We start from the raw sequence: 24,460 nt of genomic DNA, 5'->3' as shown, positions 1-24,460 counted from the left end.
ATGCTGACGCCAACGCGCACGCCCAGCTACAAAAGGGGCTGATGACGCGACCGCGCTGAGGCGCTGTTTATTGAATAGTATTGCTGAAGTTAAGACTGCCTGTTATTTCGCACCGAATTGAAATTTTTATGTGTTGAACTTGGGGAGGGGGGGGGGGCTTTTTTAAAGAAAAGTTGAACTTGCACGCTGCACTTTAGCACTTCTACCTGCAGGAGCTGGGTTAAAGCTCCGTGCCGCATTTTAATTCGACAAATTACTTTGAGGTCAGCAGTCGAGTGTTCGACGCGGACGCCAACGCGCACGCCCAACTATAAAAGGGGCTGATGACGCGACCGCGCAGCGGGCGCACCGCTGGCGCTCCTAAGGCAAGCCTGTCTGCGCCCGTCCGCGCCCGGCCGGTCCCAGGTGCCAGAACCACTGCAGGTTGCGCGAGGACCTCGATTATCTATACCTCTGAACAGCTCCAGCGGTATAGAGAAACGGTAAGGAGTAACTGTATCCATGGTATGTGTCCGGACGGGAAAACAATTCAATGCATGCATTGTCCATTTTATTTCCGGCCTGCTCTCAATGAGCAAACAAACGTGACTCCAGCTTCTGTGTTTAATATGCTCTTGCTCAATTGTCGCTCATTGCCTAGACATGCTATTGAAATTAGATTGTTAGAGGATGAGAGTCCAGATGTTCGGTTTTTAACAGAAACATGGCTAACGAGTGAATCAGACCCGACTCTTACGCAAGCTCTCCCCTCCGGGTACACTATTCAAAGACATGATAGAGAACATATCAAAGGAGGTGGCATAGCCATTGTTTTTAAAACTGGATTCAAATGTCGTATATTGGGGAACCCTATACCCTTTATCGCCCTCCGGGGACACTGGGCAAATTTTGCACTGACCTTCCCGAGATTACAGCCAATTTAGCTAGTTCCTTGTCCAACTTTTCCTTGCTGGGAGATTTTAACCTGCATTTTGAGGACTACTCTTTGCCAGCTAGTATGGAAGCCCTCCAATTTTTTCAAAAAGTGAGAGGCCACACCCACTCTCAGGGTCATTTACTCGACCCTGTTTTTACTAATGCCAGTGATCTTCAGGTTGGAACTTCTTCTCCGCTGCCTTGGACTGACCATTGCCTTATTCCTTTTTCTTGGACTCATCAAGCCAGTAGCAGACCAGTAACAACATCTACCAAAGTGTTTTGGGCATGGTCACAACTCCCAGTAGATCGCTGGGTATCAATACTTAATGGCACTAGACCTGCACCAGAGTCCAATCTGATCATTGCAAGGTACAACTTTGAAAACTGGCTGATTTCCTCTTTAGATATGGTGCTCCCAAAGAAACAAATTAAGGATAAAAGTGGAGCAAACTGAACGGCTTGGTATAACCCCAAACTGTGTAAACTTAAGCAGGCTTGTAAGCGATCTGTAAGAAAATGGAGAAAAGATTACTCCATTATTAATAAAATGATCTATAGGGAGGACATTAAAAAGTATAAGGAAGAAATTAAATGTGCTCAGTCTCTTTACTATGAAAACCAAATACTGTCATCCCCCAATTCTTCTCGCGAAATAATTCGCATAGTGAAATCTCTTATCAAACCCCCTCCCCTACCCACTCTGTGCGACGATATGTTATTTCGCTGCAACCAACTAGCCACTTTTTTCTTTAATAAAATTCAAGATATCTATACCTCTTTTCACCAAGCAACAGTCTTAATCAATGCTCCCCTAACCATTAACAAATGAGGCATTGATAACTGTATCCTAGCTGAAGTTCCTCTCACTGGATCAACCCACTTTGCAAGGTATTCTTGGTCAGACGAAGTCAGGCTCCCCCAAAGATATAGTCTCCCCCATCATTTTAAATCGAATCTTTGATACAGTTGTCACTATTATCTTAGATATGATTAATGCATCATTTCGGACAGGCATAGTCCTCCCTCCTTGGAAGCAAGCAATGGTTAAAGCTTTGCTGAAAAAAATCAAACTTGGACTCTGAAGCATTGGGAAACTATCGTGCCATTTCTTTACTGCCAGGGTTAGCAAAATTGCTGAAAAACATGTGAATAGTGTTTTGTCCAGGTTTCTGGAAAACAATAACTGTCTTCACCCGTCCCAAACTGGTTTCAGACCTCTACAGGGCACAGAAACTGCCCTTCTGACCGTGGTCGAGGCTTCTAGAAAAATATTAGACAACGGGGCCTGCGCTGCTATTGTTCTTTTAGATCTTAGCGCAGCCTTCGACACAGTCAACCATCAGCTGCTTATCCAGAGGCTTAAAAATGTAGGAGTGAGTGATTTGGCCCTTAAATGGATTCATTCATTATTTGGATGACCGGTCATTTCAAGTGTTTCATGAAGACTGAATTTCTGACCCTCAGCCGCTCCGATGTGGGGTTCCTCAGGGATCCTCCCTGTCCCCCACGCTTTTTAATGTGTACATGAGCCCCCTGGCAGGTGTTGTGGAGCCTTTCGGCATTCAAATTGTTACTTATGCGGATGACACGCAGCTGATTGTCTCTTTTAATCAGCTTAACAACACTGCCTCGAAGTTGGCCTTGTGTCTGGGGGAGATCTACGCATGGATGGAGTGCTCATTCCTGAAGTTAAATGGATCCAAAACGGAGTTGATGTTTTTGGGTAATCCCTCCGTACCTAATTTAATACCATTGTGGCCAAATTGTTTCGGTCTTCCCCCATCCCCCAAAGATTATATCACAAGTTTGGGGGTGTGGTTTGATCATAACCTTGATTTTGGGGAACAAGCAAGGAAAGTTGCTGGTAGCTGTTTTGGGCTGATGAGGATGACACGGAAAATCATTCCCCTCCTCCCTTTCTCTGCAAGGAAAGTGGTGGTCCAGTCCCTCATTCTTTCCAGGCTCGACTATGCCAATGCCCTTTACCTTGGAGCACCTTGCTCCACGGTCAAGTCATTGCAAATAGTTCAGAACTGTGCGGTACGTCAACTCCTGAACATTCCTAATCGACAGTCAGCACGCGCCACCCTTCACTGGCTGCCTATTCAGCAGAGTGCGCAGTTTAAGGCTCTCTGCTTTTCACATAAGGTATTATCAGGTTCCGCTCCACCTATCATTTGTTCCCTCGCTTCCTTTTACCATCCTGTGAGAACCCTGCGATCAGTCAATAAGTGGCTGGCAGCTGTTCCTAGAATTAGGAAAGTACGTACAGGGGGTCGCCTTTTTTCATATAATGTGGCAAGGGTATGGAACACCCTCCCCCTTGACATTCGGTGCGAAACCAACCACCTGGTTTTCCGGAAACTTTTTAAAACTTTTTTGTTTCCATAAACTGATATGTAGTTTATTAACATTGGCCTCTAACGCTGGCATGCCTTTGGTAACCATGCGCTTTACAAATGTTTTACAATTACAATTACCTAGAGTTGGGTGAACTCCCTGGACAGTGCTGTGCAAGGGGTGTGTGCTGTGATTTCCACAGGCAGTGAGCACCTTCCACTTAAAGTGAGTGCAATAAAAAATAACTCGGATGAGATGTCTGCCCTTGTGATGCACCCACAATGCTTGTCTGCACAGTCCATCGACCAACACATACAACAGAGGCTGAACCGGACATACAGGATGTGCCGGACATGCAGTGAGCGGGCAGAAGACTTTTTTTGACGAGGCCACCATCAGACATGGCCAGGGTGAGGGCAGGCCCCCTCTGTGACTGAACACAAGGGAGGAAGACCACAGACAATGGGAGGACGGTGGGTAAGCAAAACACAAACAGCAGGAGTAGGTTGGGAGGGTGAATGGATTAAACAAACCACGGACAGCAGTAGGGGTGCAGCGGGAAGGGGCCGGTGGAAGGACACTGGTCACAGGAAGCTGTACTTGGTCCATGCTCCACAGCAGGGACACACAGCAAAACCCAGGAGGAAGTCAAGGAGGAAGCTCCGACCAATTAGAAGCAAGGAAACAAGAGTGACAGCAGAGCCAACCAATAGTCAGTAAAAGTATGTATGTAATGAGAGGGCTCTACACCCATTTTTTATTTTTTTATTAACAAGAGATTTTGCAAGCACAGCGCAATCGGTGTGCAGGTGAAACAAAGAGAAAAAAGAAGCAAAAACGGAAAAGCGCAGGGAGTTATAGCAGCATTTCTAACCATCAACACAAAAGAGCATTGTTCATTGGTGCGGCCTTCTATAACAAAGCCACATTGTACTGCCTCCTTCAGTAAGAAATCAAACATCACCCTTTCTGTCATTTCTTTTACTTTGTATGGTATTTTACTTTCTAGTAAGTAAGAATGTGTGTCCATGTTTTCTTGTTTGCAGTGGCTCAGGCCATTTTTCTTTCGGTGAAGTTTTGCCCATGTCTACAAGTTTAAACTGAAACAGAAATACTGAGAAACACTATCGAATTGGAGGGGACATCTTGAAATAATAATATATTAATCTCGAGCCAAAATACTAAATGCCTTCCAGGTGGCTTGGTAATGTGGCAAGACTATGAAAGAGGAATACAGGGATATGTATAACTACCACAAAATAGAAGCTCCTTCACCACTGTGGCATGAAGTGAGGACTCCTCTGCAATATTGAGTAAATCTTTGTAGACTATATTATAGCCTTATAGCCCGCCGTAGTGGGCTATACCGGCTATTAAAGGCCCGCTGCAGCGTCAAAGGCCCGAGCCGAAGGCGAGGGACTTTAACAAGACAGCGGGATTTTAATAGCCGGTATAGCCCTGCTACGATGGGCTATAAGGCTATTAGAACATTCTGCCACTAGAGGGCAGACTGTTCTAACAAATAAAACAAAGGCCTCTCGAAGCTCGAGGGGATTTAAATCCCCTCGAGCTCCGAGAGGCCTTTGTAAGACATTGGAATGTTGCTCTGCGGGCCTTTCCGGCCCGTAGAAGCATTGGAGCACACCATTGTCTACAATGGAGCCCTCCACATTCCAATGTTCTAATACCTAATATAGTTATTATATAGAATATAACTATATATTATAATATCATTCTTCTCTTAATGCAGTTACTTTGCAACTTACAGTATGGAAAATGCTGCAGCTTTAAAAATCTTTCCCTTTTTAAGTACAGGCGCTCTATATTTGCAGCACATTAGATACGCTGTGCATTTTCTCAAACTCTAGTGAAGATATTACATTTATGAAGACAGGAGACATGGCATGTGATTATAGTTCAACTTCATAAACAAATCCATAGCAGCCTTAAAAGAAATACGGTGCGAATGGCATATTACATAACAAAACAGTTAGGTTACCATATATTTGGGTTTGTCATTGAAAGACCTTAATTGGCTTGCAAGCACTAATTGCAAAATCAATTTCCCTAACAGGATGAAAGTCTGGAGTATATCTTATTCTTACATCATTTTTTTGTGGAACCTGGTTAATGGAATCAACTATTTTCAAACCCACATTTGTCTTGACCTTAACTTAGAAATTGCTCAACTGTTCTGTATCATTCTTCGTTGAGTCGTGCAACACCCGGCACCTCTGGCAAGAGTAAGCCCCAAAGATCTGCCAAGCTACTGAGAGGAAAGCTGCCTGAATGGCCTTTGTCCTCAGATTGCTTTTGAATTGGTGGGTTAGGGTGCAGCCAGGGACATCTTAAGGAATTTGGGGGCCCAGGGCCAAATGTATTTTGGGGGCCCCTGTTGGAAACAGCTTTGAATGTATGATTCAATTTCAGATCTTTCATGACCTTTGTTCGCATGCAATATTCAAGAATAGTGATGTGTGTTTTCAATGTTGCACCACAGCAGCAGTTCAGTAATATTACTGCAAATAATATTTGGGACCCCCTCCTATTTCCTATATGTGAGGTCCTATTGTGATCTAAAATAAACTTTTTTAAGGGTGTTCCATGAAACATAAATGCTGCATTTGTCTGCAAAATATATGTAATAGACTCTAACACATCACCCACATTAAAAAAATGAAAGGAAAACGGTATTTTAAACAGTCTTTGTAATAATTATTGAAAGTCATCAGGGCAAGACTCTGCAGAACAGAGCTGGTTCTATCAGGGCCCCCCTAGAAGGCTGGGGCCCTGGGCCAGAGCCCACTTTGCCCATGCCTTAAAACGTCTCTGGGTGCAGCGTATAACCAGCATTAAGCATCTAAATTCCCCTTCACTGATCGTGCTGGTGACTTTTTCAAACATGCTAATAAATATATCCATTAGGATAGGTTATTTAACTTTTTTGTGTGGCTCACCATCTAACCAACCGTTTAACCTTAAGAGTCGATAAACAGTTCCATATTTTTACAAAAGGTGTCCTGAGAACAATTCTGCAGAAGAATAAAATCCAACAGAAAAATACTTTAACTGAACACAGGGATATTAGATTCTATTTATCTTCAATTAAAAAAATATACAACATTGCTATGTGCTGACCAGATTTCGCCTTAATCTCCTACCACTCATGGTAGTTTACCCCGCGAACTGTTATACCTTATCAAGTCCTTGTCCTTGTGATGGGGTTTCCACCCAATCTAATTGGTACATCATGATTTTTTGCACACTTTACGACATTCCTATTTTTGGAAGAAAACTTTTACCCTTAAATTTAGACAGCGTAGACCAGACTTATTGTTTTTACAAAAATTACACTGCCCTCCGATATGCTATGCCATGTCCTCTTATTTGGCAGGTTCTTAAACTTCAGAAACGTGTAATTTTAAAGTGATGACGTGATTCAGGCCTTTTATTTATATTAATGTGTGTTAAAGATGAGAGCTGTAAAATGTATTTGTCTTGTGCTTGTTTTAAAGGTTTGTCTTTTAGGATTAGTTCTTTTATGCATTGTATTTTTGTGATTCTATGCTGCAGAAATGTAGCGAATAAAGATTATTTGACTTGACAACTAATTACGAATTGTTTTAACAGTAAGCAATAGTCACTACTTTAATGTGTTTCTGGATCAAGTATACCGTATGAATTAAACCTGAATAATCTTTCACCCTAAAACTTTCACCCCAATTCCCACCTTCTAGGATAATGTGAAAATATTGACTGATCTGTTGTAAACATCTTGATATTCCCAAAAACGTGTAAAAAGCTAGACACATACCTTAAATTTTGGATAATCATTCATTATAATAGTAACCATCCCTACATAGGGTAGAAACCTAATAGAACAAAACGGAAACAAAAAGCAAAGGTTACTTGGATAGTCAAATTTAGCATTACAGATTGTAATGTATCATACAAAAGATAAAAACATTCATGTGAGAATAATTATTAGACAAAGAAAACGGCTAATCTCTACGGATAATTCAAGTCAATTTCTACTCTATTTGTTCTTGAGAGTAAACGAGGTGAAAATGTTACTTCCCCTCCATAATGCTCTTTCTGGTGGGTAGTCTATCTTACAGAAGAGGCCTCCGAGCATCAGACTGGATCCAGAATTTCTTCCTGCAGTATCTCACACACCAGCAGGTGGTGCCAGCGGACTCTGTAGCTGCTCTGAACTACTTCCAGAAGTGACGACATTGAGCCGCACACTCACCATACCTGCATGCTGTATATTAGACATTACTTTCATGTCATCAGATGTAGAGCCTCTGACAAACTGATATGATGGCAATGTGCAATCTCTAAATTGGAACCATATGACCTACCTGAAATCTATGCCACAAAAGGGAGACGAGGATTGGCAAGTGTCCACCCGAAAGATTGTTACCGAAGACAAGTAACTTGTTCTTCTGCTAAATACTCTACCCTCAGATTCCTCCTCTTTCAAATCAATAAGTGAGCAGTACCCTCCCACAGATAGTGGGTCTTAAGAGTTGACTTCCACCAGGTACCAAGCACGAAAACGATCCTGGTATGGACAGATATCCACATAGCAGCTTGTCAAATGTCAAACACTGAAATGCCCTTAGCCAAAGAGCTTAGGGGATACTTTTTACCCAGACCATAGCAGAGCTTAATACAATGGACAATCCACTTTCCTTTCTCCGTGCTCCTTACTCCTGTCAATGGCCCATTTAGGACCCAACAGGTAAAGAATCTGCAGAGAGAAAACTTGGGGAAAGTAATGGACTGCCCCACATAAAAAGGTGACACCACCTTTGGATGATGTACAGAATTGATGGCTATGAGAAAACCAGTCAGAAGGGTCAAAAGCCTCAGGGTGCAATTGTGCATAATCTTAAACGGTGCACACATCAATAAGGTAAGGATCCATTTAAAAAGTATGACTGTGGCATAAGAGAAACAAGCAAACTACATTTTAAGCAATGCACACAACAGGTGAGTTGAGTTATGGAAAGCTGATATCGCCAATGAAAAAAAAATCTAAAATGTCCAATAAGTAACCCTTAACTGTGGCCAAAGCATAGCCTTGCTGGGCCAAGAAAAATCAAACAAATAGAACATCCGACAGTTTGGCTTGAAAAGGATTAACTTGTCTGTTCAAACAGAAGGTGACAAATGTAGACCAGAAACCAGAGTAGATTGACTTCATGGATGGATGGCTAGCTGGTAAAACCCACTCCCCGTGTCTTTCTTGGGGACTAAGCATTACCAGAAATAATATTTTCAACTGTACAATTCAACTGCACCCTTTTTAAGCAGAATTTGAACTTCCCTGGCTAGGATGGCAGAATTATCTGCCAGAACTGTTGCCCACGTGTAGGAGTAACTAAAGGGAAGAGCATAAACAAATGTATCAATTTGAAGCAACCACTGATCTGAAGTATATGCATAAAAGCAGGACAAGCACAATTGGATTCTGCTCCCTTGTGGCCCCATACAATGTCTGGAGGGGGAACTAAAGAGGAAAGTGAATGGGCAGTGGCCACCACAGGCAATGAAGAGGATGCGAATTGACACATCTGTTAGTGGCCCCAACCTCTGCCACTACTTCTCCTTCTACAGGCATGAAAAGAGTGAACAGACTGCAGACACCCTGCAAGGGCTATCTCTGTTGGTAGGTAGGTAAGGCCCGTCAGGGACCCCTAGAATTTCTGGAACTGTTGGTGGAACTGGCAAGCTGGTGGGAGAAAATAGTCCCTTGAAGCACCCCATTGCAACTCTATCCTTAAAGCATTCCTGCACCAAACCCACCTCTGCTCCAAAAAGTCAGGCTCAGTCAAAGACATATATTTCAATGACACCTGGATGTCTCCAGAGAACCGGTAGCACCCATCAGGCATGCCACCCAACAACAATGCTAGTGCTTATGGAAGGGCGGACACAATCCACAATGTCCAGTCCAGCCCTCAGTATGTATTTGGCCGCATCCTGGTTTATGCAAATTAAACCCTGAAGTCATCAGGGAGAGCGGGCAAGATCCTGCTCACCATGTCCTAAAGTGCTTGTGAGTGCGTGTAATAGCCTAAGAGGCGTACAAAAGGAAAGCAGCACCCAATAAATGTACGAACAAAATGTCAGAAGAAAAACCGGTGACCTATAGCATCAATCTTCATAGATTCTTTATCAGACGGAGAAGTAGTTAAAGCACTGAGGTTCACAAAAGGTATGGATTTTGCAAATAACACAGTTGGAGACTTCAATAGTATTGTATACCTGCCCTTTAAAGTTTAGCAGACATTGAACTATATGTTGTGTTTGCACCTCGCACGCACAAAAAGGAACACTCAAGAGATAAGGTTCAATGTATAGAAAGGGTTGAGATGCGCTGTAATGTGAAATCTTGACGATGGTTCCATTGTTGAAAAGAAAAAACTGATAACTGTGACACCAAAGCAAAATATTGTAAGTTGAAAATGTTTAATAAAGGAGTGGGATAAAAAATAAACAAACATTAGCACATCGCCCCGAGAGACGGCCTGTGTCAGTGAACCTAAACCTCACTTGTAAACGATATGAATCAAACCTACAATAGTTTTTAAAAAAACGATTTCTTGAGCATGCACACGGTTAGCTCACAGTAGTCAATACAATCAATATCCTGAAGTGCAACAACCAAAAATGTGTCCTAAATAACAAGGGTTTTATTCCTTCATACTTAAACAAACAGTAGATTTCTTACTGTAAAGGACAAAAGGAAGCAGAAAAAAGGGGAGAAGGTTGCTCCAGGGGAACGTGCGGAAAGAGAGAGTGCTCTAGTGTGAAGGGGGTGAAAAAGACTCCAGAAGGTGTTGTAAAAGTGAGGTTTAGGACCATTGTCTTTTGTACCATATTGAACCCAGATCCAAGACCATTATTGGGTCACCCCTTTTTCATAATGGCTGTGTGTCAGTAAACCAGCATGCACCCGATATTCGTATGCTATTTAAATTAGGGGATCCCCATCCCCAAAACACAAATGCTCTTGAAATAAAGAGGGGGTGGTCTCCTTTGAGAAGGGCCGTCATGAAGATACATGATGTTCTTTTAACTTTTCTCTTACTTCTATCCCGTTTATATTTTTCCAGACCAGCAACTTTTATGAAACTGAGGAGTGAAGTGCGCGGGTGGTGGCCTGGGTGGGGGACCAATGAGAGCCAGCGCTCGGGTGATGAAGATACAAGCACCTTTCACCACGGTATACATTTGCCCCTCCAGAGTGCCTAGGACCGTCCACTAGATTGCAGTAATTCTTTGCACCGTGACTGCCAGGTGCTCAAAAAAGAACACATGGAAGTGCTGAGCCGGTGCACATAAAAGGAGAAAATCACCTGCCTCGTCTAATTAGTTTAAAAAAAACACGCAAAGTAAACTGATCCACTGTATGCACCTGAAAATGCAGAGACAAAAGGCACAAACGATTCTATTACAGTACCCAGCAAACGGCTAGCAAGATCAGCCCCAGGGTATCCACAGAACTGCACGTGTGTAACATGACACGAGCTGTAGTTTCACTTTGTTTTGCTCTTCGGGTGCCCGAGTGAAAGCTACATATTCAGAAGCATGGGCAATTGATTACAAATAAACCATGCATCATGCTTTAAAAGGCCATCGATAAACTTTATGAATCTTACACATAAACGAGATTGCAATTAACACAAAAAAGTCCTGAGAGAAATCGGATTTAAAAAATGGCAATAAAAACCAAAGACAGAGAATAACCTTTGGGAATTGATTTTGTGAAAGTCATTTCAGAATGTGTTTCTCCGCTTCTGATCGATTGTGCGAGACCAAATGTTCAAAAACCGTTCAATAAAAACTACAAACTCGAAAAAAAGAACAATAACAATTTACCCAACAGAGTTCTAAAAATACCTCATGATTTCTACATTTAGTTTCAAACCTCTTAATAGGTTTGTAAGTTATCTAAATGTCAGTTGTCTTTACCTCCCTAAACCCAAGGCTTTTATCGGGTCCCATGGAATAACAGTACTAAGATAACTGCATTTTGAGGTGGGCGCATTTTAATTGTGACTGCGTGCATTTTGAGGGGTGGATATGCACCCCGCTCTGAAAATCTTTGTCTGGACGCACAAATAAGAGCCTAGCAGACTAGTTGACACCTCGTATCGGTCTTCGATTCTGTTCTTTTCCTTAATTCCTTGCAATTGGAGCCCGCGAGGGCCGAGACAAAAATACAGACCGTATAACCCAGTAGAAATCAAGAAGTGCAGAAAAAGCTAAATGTTTGGGGTTTACAATAGGTGGCTAGGAGTCTTACAGGAACAGAAGAGAAAGGGTTGGAGGATCAAGCAGTTGACACGTGTTCAAAGTTGAGTTAATGAAGAATGGTGTCCTGATCTAGAAGCTTCCCTGCCGCATTACTCACCTTGGACCAAACCTGCTGAAGGTCCTCTCCCTCCTTACAGGATTCAGGGTCTTTACAACCAGTATAACATTAGACAGCGGGCATTAATTCTATATTACTACCCTAATGAATAGCATATCACAACAGCTAAAGGCAGAGTGAGCCCAGCAGGACACAAGCTTTGATTTCCAGCGTACACACAAATTCCTGCAGTGGACACCTGATGTAATTTACTGAGCGCACCTACAAACGGAATCAACCCCAGACACCGATTACATGTGGAAATTACCAAACTCAATGGTGCTACTTCAGAAGCCAAAGAAGGCGGACGTGCCATTGAGACAACTGGGATTTAAACCTCTTTGATTCAGGATACAATTGCACCGGGTGCGTTTTTTAGAGCCAGGAAGGTCTAAGACAATGACACTAAATGAAGGCTTGCTCCTCAGGCCACTAGCCTGCATGTTTCCAAGAGAGTCCACTGTAGCGCTCACCCAGTCTCAAAGGAATTTGGTGTGACAGTCATCCTTGATGACAGGCATGGAGAGTGGAGCTACCAACACGTTCTATTCCACCGCCACCATTTCAATACTTTAAAACCAGCTCTGGGTTCAAGGATTAGCAATCTCTTGATTCTAGTAATCCTGCACACAGCAGCGCTTCCGGAGTCCGGTTACATCTACCTACACAGAGGTGCCACACCATGAGGCCTGAAGCTCCATGGAGCCTTCATGCCGGGGTACAAAGGTAGCCTCTAAAATGACGTGTGCTGCTTGGCAAACAAGGGTGGAGAATTGCTTGATCAAGATTAGCCCCAAAAAAGGGGGGGGGGGGATGTGTGGACACTCGGTGAACTCACTGAGAAACAGACAAAATAGCTGCCTAAACATGGAGCGCTCTCTCAGAAGACTGCAGGACGAATTCATTACCAGTCAGTCACTGAGGTATGAACCGATGTGCATGAACTGAGGCAGCAGAAACGTCGCCAGTGCGGTCATCTTGGAAAAAATCTTGGGGCAAGCTCAGCAAAAAAACGGAGGCTCCTGTGCTGAAAACAGATCCCTTTGGTCACAGACCTCAGGTAACTTTGCAGGAGCTTTAAACAGGGTTGTGAAAATAGGATTTGCTGAGGTCTAGCGCAGGGCTAACTCCCTTATTCCATCAGCAGATGTGACTGGCCCTGTACCAGAGGAACCGGAGATGCTTCTGCAAGTTAGGTTCAAAAGACAGAGAGTGACAATCATGTATGCAGTTTTGATTGACAGCCAACATCTTGAAATTAACTGCTGCTCATATGACCTCAGCTTTGATTTGAAAAGAAATTAAGGAAGGCGTTCTTATAAAATGTATTGCCGCTGTTATTCAGGCAGATGGGGGGAGCACTGCAACCTTTCCAGTACTAAAGTGCCAACACCACATTAAGGCGCACTGACAGCAGAACATTTATTCTTCAGAAGGTACTCCAACTTCTAAATGCAGATTTTTATCAGAATTAGACTGTATGGGGCTTTGGCTAGGTCCTCAGCAAATTCTTCCGTAAGAAGACAGATAGCCGTGTACCTTGTCTAGAAAGAAAAAACAATGGCGGTCATCTTTGTGTGATGAGCGAGTGCTGGGTCCCACATTTCCAGACCCATCACAACTGTAGCATCATCTCTGAAGGTACTGACCTCGCTAATACGGCAAAAATGGTCTCTGTCCAACTGACACCTCCCTCTGTCAGTTTTGAGATTTTCTTATCAGCGCACTAACTGTTGTAGCTCACCGTAGAGCACTGACAGCCCGGGGGCGACATGCCCGTAGGAGACGGGCGTAAACGAACTACATATCCCAGCGCGCTTTGCGAGATGACGCTCCGACGTCATCGCGCACGGCGCGAAGACGATGAAAAGGAACTTCCGGCATCGAGCGGGTGCCGGTTATTTTGGATTACCAGGTTCGAGTACGGACGAGATCGAGTGCTGACAGTGGCGTTCTGGTAGGGGTGCTTCGCACCAGCCTTGACTTCCCGCTGCCTTTGTCGCGCACTAGTGTGTGTGTGGTTTCCCCAGTCCGTGCTAAAAGACCGTGAGGGAAACAGAACCGCTGCGGTTCCGTTGGACGCCTTTTCAAGGCATTGCGGGATCGCCCGAGCGGTGAGACTATTGCACTGTGTTTTTGATTGATTGCATACCTAGCGACTCCAAGGATTTGAGCCGTTCCTATTTTCCTCCTGTCAGAGGGAGGCCTTCCTGGGGAACGATAGTAGGCTCACCCGCTGGGGTTCTCTTTAGTTCACGCTATCCCAGGAGCATGGGAGTAGCGCTCTAAGTTTGTGCAGAAACTGGTGACGGAGCTGCAGGCACCGAACAGGGCTTAAGCTTCGCTGCACCTCAATTGTTTATTTGTATTCCAACAGGGGCGGAGAGGACTTCTGACATACGTCCTTCCCCTCCCCCTGTTATACCCGAGATTCAGGAATTGTGGTAGGTCCGTTTGTTCTGTGTGTAAAGGAGGAGAAGGAGGGGAAAAGCAAGTAGGGGTATCTTGTGGCTAAACCATGTCCTTTCTATAGGTCACGAACTGCTTTGTTCCTCGGCTCTCCAGGTCTCCCAGTCAGGAGTGCATTCTTTCCTTTACAGGTAGAGCTGGGGAAGTAGGGGAAACATTGGGTACTGGAGTCTAGGGGTTGTCCTAACCATATTGCCTTGTGATTTCTCTTTCAGATCTCCCTCCCCGCAGTCCCCTTCCTTTCCTTCCCTCGCCTGATCACCCTTTTGTGTCTGTCATATACATACCAGACCAAGGGGCTATCGGGAGGTGGACCCCTTACAGCATCGTGCGACCCTGAGGACGTTGTACTGCGACAAAATAACCGGCCCACGAATTGCAGTCCTCCTAGTCGCACGGTGGGATGGCCACCTTAGAGGACGTGTTGGCTGCTTTGGCCCTGTTACAGGCCGAGGTAGTCACCTCTAGAACAGAAACTGCCACACTACAGGCGCAGGTAGACCGCTTGGAGCGTAACCCCTTTGACGCTGGCACCCCCGCGCTATCCCAGCTGCTCCGGTGGTGGTAGAAATCCCCACGCCTGTTCCGTTAGCCACCCCCGAAAGGTATAGCGGGGATAGCGGGAAATTACAGGTCTTCCTCACACAGGTAATGCTACATTTCACCTGTAAGGCCAGGGCCTTTAACACCAACCATTCGAAAGTCGCCTTCTTGCTCTCCTATTTATCCGGGGACGCTGCACAATGGGCCGTTCCATTGGTGAGAAGAGACGATCATATCTTGTATGATTGGAACGCCTTTTTGATAGAATTTGAGAAGACCTTTAATCGACGAGCGGCCACGCTCTCGGCCGACAGAGATCTCCTGGAGTTGCGTCAGGGCAATCGGGACGTCATCTCCTATCTCAACGATTTTAGGAGACTGATTACGGAAACCGAGTGGCCTGAAGGGAAACATGCGGCCATCTTCCACCAGGGTCTGAGTGAAGACATGAAAGATGTGTTGGCTCAGATCGACCCGCAACCCACCTCCTGTGAAGCTCTCATTAGTTTGGTCCTAAGGCTGGACCATCGCATGAGCGAACGAAAAGGGGAGCACCGAAAGAGGGAGAAACCCGTGCCAAGCGTGGACTACTCTCGATCTACGAACTCCGGGGTACAGAACAAGACAGAGCCCATGGAAATAGGCGCTGTTCGTTCCCCGCTATCGGCGGAAGAAAGAGACTACCGGAGAAAGCGAGGGCTGTGCCTGTACTGTGGTCGAAAGGGTCATTTCATACGAGAGTGCAGCCTAAGGCCGAAGGTCCCCCGTCCAGAACAAAAGGCCGCGGTAACCCGCACAAACGGCTCCACTGCGGGAAACGACTCTGCTTAAAGGAGGAGGAAGGGAGTCCTTTGAGCGCAATGTACATCCCTTCTTTGGAGGACCTACACCTACACAACAAAAACCACTTCTATGTCGAAGTACACATCCTGGTGGACGAGGAGTGGATTCCGGTTAGTGCATTGGTGGATTCGGGGGCCACGGGGTGTTTTATGGATCAAGCCCAGGTGGTAAGGCTAGGGATCACCTTGCAAGAGAAAGACAAGCCTGAGATGGTGTTCGCCGTAGATGGGAAGATGTTGGATTCCGGTCCGGTGAGATATCATACCGAGCCCTTAACGATGAGACAGGGGACTGAGCGTCAGGAACTTCTTTCCTTCATACCGGCACCCCATTATGGATTAATCCTGGGGTTGCCGTGGCTACGCCTCCACAACCCTCTCATCAATTGGCAGGAGAAGACCATATTATATACCTCAGGCTACTGCTTGGTTAATTGCAACGGCTCCCCCAAGAACCCAGCCTCATCGTTGGCTATCTGCTATCAAGTAGCGACTGCAGTAGAACACGCAGTTACCTTACCAGACGCATACAAGGAATACGAGGACGTCTTTAATGAGGACATGGCAGAAGTCTTACCACCGCATCGGTCGTACGATTGTCAAATCGACCTGATCCCCGGAGCGGTCATTCCAGCTGGACGCGTATATGCCCTAACGGAGCCCGAAAATAAACACCTCAGGGAGTATTTGGATAAATACTTGAGCTTAGGCTTTATACGAGTGTCGAAATCTCCCGCTGCATCGCCTCTCTTTTTTATCCCGAAGGCGAGCTGCGCGCGTGTGTGGATTTCAGGGCCTTGAACGCCGTTACGGTGAAGAACCGGTATCCCCTTCCATTAATCAATGTCTTGCTGGAGCAGGTCAAAGAGGCAGTGATATACACACGTCTTGACCTAAAGGGGGCATACCATCTGGTCCGTATGAGGAGAGGAGACGAGTGGAAGACCGCGTTTAAAACGCGCTTCGGTCTCTATGAATATTTGGTTATGCCGTTTGGGCTGTGTAACGCCCCAGCGGCGTTTCAGTTCTTCTTAAATGATGTCCTTCGTGAACACCTTGACCGCTTCGTCGTAGTATATATAGACGACATCCTGATCTACTCTACGGACACCAAAGATCATCCACAACACGTTAAGACCATTCTGCAAACCCTGCGACGACATCACTTATTCTGCAAGATCAGTAAATGTGAATTTGGGGTAACATCGGTAGAATTCCTAGGAGTAAACCTCACCCCGTGGGGTCAGGAAATGTCAGAAAGAAAAGTATTGGCCGTAAAGGAATGGCCAACCCCACGTAACCTTAGGGATGTGCAGTGTTTCCTGGGGTTTGCAAATTTTTATCGTCGTTTTATCGATCGCTTCTCGGAAGTGGCAAGCCCTCTCATGCAACTGCTGCGTAAACAGTCAACGTTTCAGTGGACTGAAAAAGCCCAAAAAGGATTCGAAGAGCTAAAGGAAGCCTTTTCGACAGCCCCGGTGTTGGCCCATGCTCACCCTGAATACCCCTTCATCGTGGAGGCGGACGCTTCCGACACAGTGGTGGGAGCAGTCTTGTCACAAAGACATTGCGAGACAGGACGTTTACATCCGGTGGCCTACATGTCCAGAAAACTGAACCCCGCTGAATGCAACTACAATATTGCAGAAAAGGAGCTGCTAGCCATCAAGAATGCCTTCAGTGAATGGAGGCATCACTTGATGGGCGCCAGACATGTAGTTACGGTCTACACGGACCATAGAAATTTACAGTTTATGACTGCAGCCAGACACCTCACACCCCGTCAAATGAGGTGGACACTCTTTTTCGCAGGGTACAACTTTCTTGTCACTTACAGACCCGGAAAGGATAACAAGAAAGCAGACGCGTTCTCCCGGCAAGCATCCCAAGACATCACCTCAGCTGATACTACAGGAGCCATAATCAGCCCAGAACACGTAATTGGGGCGACTTGCACGGATCCATTCTTAAGGAGCGTATCACAGAACGTGCGGACACCAAAGTGGAAGAACTGGCTGAAAGACAATCCTGATTGGAAACTAGTACAGGGGCTACCGATACGAGGAAATCAACTGCTCCTGCCCATCAGATCATTAAGGCTACAAGCGTTCAAATGGTGCCATCAACTGCCCTGTGCAGGTCACAACGGCAGGGAAAAAACTCTTGACAGAATCCTGAGACAGTTCTGGTGGCCGTCGGTTCGGAAGGATGTGATCACATGGGTCCAGGAATGCGGGGTTTGCAATCAAATGAAGGCTTCCCATACCAAACAAGCAGGTTTATTGCAACCTCTTCCCACACCCGACCTCCCTTGGGAGAACATCTCGGTAGACTTTATTGTGGGCATGCCGCGTGATAAGGGATGCACAGTGATCACGGTGGTGGTGGATTATTTGACGAAGATGGCGCACTTCGTCGCCTGTAAAGCTCTGCCCTCGTCAGGCCAGTTGGCGCACTTGCTCTTGGAGAACGTGGTACGCTTACACGGATTGCCTAGAAAGATTATTTCCGATAGAGGCGGCCAGTTCACTGCCCATTTCTGGAAGGCCTAGTGGTCAGCCTTGGGAATCGAATCCAACATATCCACCAGCTTCCACCCGCAGACGGATGGGCAGACAGAGCAGGTTAACCAAACCCTTAAGCAATACCTTAGGTGTTACTCCAACGCTTCTGATAACGAGTGGGTGGATTTCCTATGGTTGGCGGAGGTAGCATATAACAGCGCTACGCACACGTCCACCAAACTGACACCTTTTTATTGCTCTTATGGGTTCCATCCTTGGTTTTCCCCCTTCCTGAATCCAGCGCAGGTTACCAAAGTCCCTGAGGCGCAGAGTAGGATAGAACGCATACAGGCTAACTTACTCGTAGCAAAGAGCAATCTAAGGGCTGCGAAGCACAACTACAAGGCATCCGCGGACAAGCACAGAAGGTCAGGGCCTGTCTATAAAGTAGGTGACTACGTGTGTTGGTATCCACAAGACACATACGTTTTAAACGCTTCAGCACTTTTAATCCCAAATTCATCGGTCCTTATCGGGTGCTTAAGTTGGTAAACCCTGTGGTAGTGAAGCTATCCCTGCCTTCAACGTTACGCATCCATCCGGCATTTCATGTATCCCTGGTGAAGCCCGCACGGGTGGGGCCCGATCGAAAGCCTGCACCAGTGGTGGTACATAGCGAGGCAGAGTACGAGGTGAGGGGTGTGCTGGACTCCAAGATTTACCGCAACAGGTTGTGGTATCTCCTTGCGTGGGAGGTATACAGGGAGGAGGAAAATTCTTGGCAACCTGCCTCCTAGGTCCACGCTCCTAAACTCGTTGCCCTGTTCCACAAGAAACATCCCACGAAAGCGTGCTTATGTCAGTGCTCTTCGGGGGAGGGATGTACTGTTGTAGCTCACCGTAGAGCACTGACAGCCCGGGGGCGACATGCCCGTAGGAGACGTTCGTAAACGAACTACATATGCCAGCGCGCTTTGCGAGATGACGCTCCGACGTCATCGCGCACGGCGCAAAGACGATGAAAAGGAACTTCCGGCATCGAGCGGGTGCCGGTTATTTTGGATTACCAGGTTCGAGTACGGACGAGATCGAGTGCTGACAGTGGCGTTCTGGTAGGGGTGCTTCGCACCAGCCTTGACTTCCCGCTGCCTTTGTCGCGCACTAGTGTGTGTGTGTGGTTTCCCCAGTCCATGATAAAAGACCGTGAGGGAAACAGAACCGCTGCGGTTCCGTTGGACGCCTTTTCAAGGCATTGCGGGATCGCCCGAGCGGTGAGACTATTGCACTGTGTTTTCGATTGATTGCATACCAGCGACTCCAAGGATTTGAGCCGTTCCTATTTTCCTCCGGTCAGAGGGAGGCCTTCCTGGGGAACGATAGTAGGCTCACCCGCTGGGGTTCTCTTTAGTTCACGCTATCCCAGGAGCATGGGAGTAGCGCTCTAAGTTTGTGCAGAAACTGGTGACGGAGCTGCAGGCACCGAACAGGGCTTAAGCTTCGCTGCACCTCAATTGTTTATTTGTATTCCAACAGGGGCGGAGAGTACTTCTGACATACGTCCTTCCCCTCCCCCTGTTATACCCGAGATTCAGGAATTGTGGTAGGTCCGTTTGTTCTGTGTGTAAAGGAGGAGAAGGAGGGGAAAAGCAAGTAGGGGTATCTTGTGGCTAAACCATGTCCTTTCTATAGGTCACAAACTACTTTGTTCCTCGGCTCTCCAGGTCTCCCAGTCAGGAGTGCATTCTTTCCTTTACAGGTACAGCTGGGGAAGTAGGGGAAACATTGGGTACTGGAGTCTAGGGGTTGTCCTAACCATATTGCCTTGTGATTTCTCTTTCAGATCTCCCTCCCCGCAGTCCCCTTCCTTTCCTTCCCTCGCCTGATCACCCTTTTGTGTCTGTCATATACATACCAGACCAAGGGGCTATCGGGAGGTGGACCCCTTACAGCATCGTGCGACCCTGAGGACGTTGGACTGCGACACTAACATGGTCTTAACGGTGGGTCCACCAGCAACAGCAAGAGCATCTGGTTTCAATGAAGTCGTCGTCACTGGTGATTGCAGCTGAACAAAACCAGAGGCACTAGTCCGAATCATATTGTTGGGATTACAGCTATTAAAGGGCGAGCGACAGATCGACAGGCACCTCTACATGTAATGAAAATGTAGCTTTGACTAGAGAAGTCTTCGAATCTTACAAAAGGCCCATGAGAATCACATGTAAAGTTGGAACCCAATAGGTGCCAACGGGATATGACGTCACAGTCTGTGTCTTAACCATAATATGATACAAAGGCTGCGACTTGTCGCGTACAGATAATGTGTATTCATAATGTAAAAAGACTGCTCATGGGGTACTTGAGATTCGGAGTAATGAGTTGAACACAGAGGCTGTACTTTTAATTTTCACAAAACTATCGGGATATACTCTTCAACTACAAGAAACCCATGACCTTCTTCTTGAACAGAACATAAAAATACTGCAATACGAATTTCTAGATTGTGTTCACTTAGCTTGCAACAGCTTGAATTATTTGTTATGCACATTTTTGGTTGTGCTGCCTTGCTTTATACACATATACAGATGTGACTGCTGTAGGTCTGCAGAACCCCTGGAGGTCTTTCAGGCACGCCGGACTAGTTCAGGCTTTCTGAAGATGTGAACAAAAAATAGCGGTTTGAATATGTCGATGATGTACAAAGATTGACAACTTAGATGAGGACTTCCAATTTTGATCACTGAATATGGCAGCTGCATGGACATTCAACAATAATGCTGGCCTTACTGTTGACTACATCGAACACAATTAGGTTTTTCCAACCATATTTCAAACACCTGCTCAGTTGCAGTAAACAAGAACTAAAAGGATCACAAAAAGAAACCTTAAACCTATATCTGAAATGTAGGCTAAATGTGAACATTTACAATACAAGACAGGTTGTAGTGTTTCTTTAAATGGCAGTATTGATTTACTACTACTGGAGAGATTCCTGCACATGCACAACATAAAGCTTTTCGGTGTAAGTCGATACATAAAGTGCGACAACAAATTCATTGCAGAAGTTTATGTAATAATGTCATAAATGACCATCTGTCGTAAGTGTGTTTATTAATAAGGAGCACACTCAACCGTCCACCCTTTGGAAGAGGACAACGGGAGAATTCATTACCAGAAACGAGCAGCCACTAACTTGTCATTTGCCTGCTAGATGCACGGAATATACATTTGAATCAAACATATCAAGAACTAAATGGAAGCTAATGGGTTTTTTTTTTTTTATAAATTTTTTTGCTTGCGCCATGGACCTCCTCGCCATCGCTAGCCCTATAGTCACCCAGGTTTGATCAGCCTGGTTAAGGTCAGTATCGTCCCACACATTCAACAAACACATTCGGGGTTCCAGTGCAACCACATGACCGGTAACCTGCGAGATCGTCCCCATGACCTCCCCCCAGTATGCAGCTATGTTCGGGCATTCCCACAGAGTGTGGTAGAAGGTGCCCGGTAGGCCACACCCCCGTAGGCATAGCGGGCTGCCAGCCCTCCCTATTTTGTGGAGTGTAGTTCCGGTGTAGTATATCCGGTGCAGTATTTTCAGCTGCACCAGCTTTAGCCTGGATGGGATGGCTAAAGCTCCCGGGGAGATGCTAGCGCTTCGAACCATTCTAGGTCGTCCATGGGCCCCACCGCCGCCTCCCAGGTTCGCCTGAGGAGCTCCGTGGGATCTTTTTGGTGATTCACCAGTTTACGGTAGGTCAATGAGATAGCTTTCTTGGGGGGTTTGTTTTTTATGTCATGAAAAACCCAATTGTACCTCAATGGCTGTAATTCACATCTGAGTAGTAGGAAATTGGACTATGTGTCTTCCTCAAGTTGCACGTCTTACAACTTACTGAGATTGCCTTAGCACTGCAAGGAATGAAGACAACAATCTTCATAGGTTTAATCGATCTCCTGGATATTAATAATGACAACAGAGAACAGGGGGAAGACAGGTAGGAGCAATTGCAGAGTAGAGACTGAAGTTGCATAACACTGCTTTATTTGAAATGCATGCAAGATTTAAGTTTTGACTTTTTACTGTAATCCAGGAATAAATGTTGGTAGTATTTCATTTTCTTAGTTAAATTCTGATTTATTTTACATGTGAGAACAGTAAGCAAATTCAATAAATATATTTAAAACACATATCTTACCCTCTTGCTCTTCCAACAACATCCTTTTTTTCAAGCCAGTTTTGACCATCCAAGTACAAGCCACGGTCATCAACATCATTATTGTCACCTTTTGTAAGAAACTTAATGTCACCATTCTCCCTAGAAGAGACAAACATTCAATGTATTAGAACACCATCACACACGAACAAGTTGATCAACAGCAGGGTAGAATGATAGAAGCAGTGCTTTAAGTGAATTACTGCATTTCTCTATGACCAATATTTTGACTTCAATTAAACGACAGACAGTTTTAAACGTTTATCTAGACAGAACCATGCTTATGGGAGGGGCATAGAGTGGTCTGAATGAATCAGTGGACAAGAATGTCTCTATAGTCAAGAAACTGTATTCCTTAATCATAAAACCAAAAGCCTACAGCAAATAAAATGGTGAGGTGTTAAGACTCTTGCTACCAGCCATTAGACCAAATCCTCCATTGTATTGGAGGATACTGGTCCTAGGTCTGTCATTTTGCGACTCTGATTAAGCCCCCTGTCCTCCACCAAACTTTAAGTGAGATATTTGTTACTCTCCTCAATACAAGACAATCTTTGTGCTCTTTGAATCAACATCAGATCACATGTAAAATTTCAAACAGTGTACAAATTACTTTTCATGAACTTTGATGACTCTGTGAACAATTGGAATATCTCTGCCTTCCACTTTGAAGACTACGATTTCACCAGCTCGGATAGCATCATCCTGGAAATTTGTCAGGAACAACAGGTCTCCTCTGTGAAATGCCGGCTCCATGCTGCCGCTGTTGACCAAGGATGCAAAATTAATTATTAGAAAAATAAGGCAGCAAAATCCAGTATTATTAAAATTGCATAATGCAAGGAAATGTTTGCAACACAGGGAATTATTTATACAAGGAAAGGTAATGAGCAAAAGGATGGCCTGCAAATTAAACTGAGCCCATCAACACACTCAAAGTACACTCATCAAAAATAGGTTTAATAAGCGTTCTTTGCAATAAATATGAAATTAAAAATATAGATGCCTTAAAATTTGGCATCTCAAACATTTGGAAAGAAAAACAGTGTTGTGGCTCATGGTGCACTCAGATATGAAACCGGGCTTTACTGATGTTATACAATTACTATACAGCTATCAGAGAATGGTATGGTAACAATAGTGATCTTACAACTTACTGAGATTACCTTAGCCTTGCAAGGAATGAAGAAAAAATCTTTATAGGTTCCATCGATCTCCTAGATAATGACAATGTCAACACAGACATATTTTGAAGGTGATGCAGCAAGAATGTGCTCTTGCCAGTGTTAAAATTAACATCTTTATAAACAGTCTGGAATCCATAGTTGTCCCGTTGAACGTTGACGTTCCTGTTCGAGGCGACATGGCCATTTGTTATTGCAATAGACCGATGATGCTGTGCTACTAGCTAGCACAATCACAGTCTGGCAGGGGCGTGGTCCGGGAGGCCAAGATGGAAGGCACGTTTAAGAATCATTTCAGACCTCTTCTGCCATACAGACTCCCAAGCCGCCCATCCGTCTCTCAGGTGCAGGCTTCAGGGAGAACCCGGCCGAGCGACAACCTTCCAAAATGGTGGCCGCCTTCTAAAAGGACTCAGAGCTGCGGCAGAGGGAGAGACTGGGTATCATGCGGGGCTCTGTGGGTGAGAGTGGCCCACGACCCAATCCTAGAGGCCCGGCCATGCAAGTGCCACCACTTTGAGGCTCCCATGTCGCCCCTTCCTGAGGGGGGGCAGTGCTAGGGCCCAATCATCCAGCTATCCCTACTTTTTAAAGACCCAACTGGAGGGGCAAGCAGGAACGTTCTCATGTCATGGAGGTGGCAAAGACGATCTCTTTCTCTCGACTGTTGAACACACTGGGACAGGGGTCCGACTGGTCTCCTCAGTGTGCTTGTGGACAGAGGGAGTTCACTTTGGTAGGTGAATGCACAGCAGGGGGGGGGGGGGGGTCTGCCAGTGGGTGGCCCTGCTGGAGGTTGTTGCCGCGGGGTGGGGTGGGGGTGCCAGACCCTAGGATACTTTCCTGGCTGGAGGCCTCAGCCTAGTTAATTAAGGGGCCCTGACTCCTGTGAATCATCATGGTAAAAGACAAAAGTGGAACCTTGCATACATAGCTGGCTGGAGCCCACTGATGTGACTGCTATCCTACAAGCTATCCAGACGTCCAGGGAGGTGGGGTCGACGCTAAGGCCGAG

General features: G+C 45.6%; 1 protein-coding gene across 5 annotated transcripts in view; it reads right to left on the bottom strand.

Moving 5' to 3' along the window:
* SEC11C (SEC11 homolog C, signal peptidase complex subunit) overlaps nt 1-24,460 on the bottom strand; it is a 148,373-nt gene that overhangs the window by 27,871 nt on the left and 96,042 nt on the right. For all 5 annotated transcript variants that reach the window (XM_085630486.1, XM_085630462.1, XM_085630494.1 and 2 more), the window contains 3 exons: nt 22,875-23,024; nt 22,244-22,363; nt 7,073-7,130 (listed from right to left, as the gene is read on the bottom strand). In XM_085630486.1, coding sequence (XP_085486612.1) covers nt 7,073-7,130; nt 22,244-22,363; nt 22,875-23,024 — 328 coding nt within the window. The remainder of the gene's footprint in view (nt 1-7,072; nt 7,131-22,243; nt 22,364-22,874; nt 23,025-24,460) is intronic.

Source organism: Triturus cristatus, chromosome 2_1 (genome assembly GCF_964204655.1).
Source record: "Triturus cristatus chromosome 2_1, aTriCri1.1, whole genome shotgun sequence".
In the NCBI taxonomy this organism is placed as follows: domain Eukaryota; kingdom Metazoa; phylum Chordata; class Amphibia; order Caudata; family Salamandridae; genus Triturus; species Triturus cristatus.
This window is presented reverse-complemented; position numbering and strand designations above follow the sequence as displayed.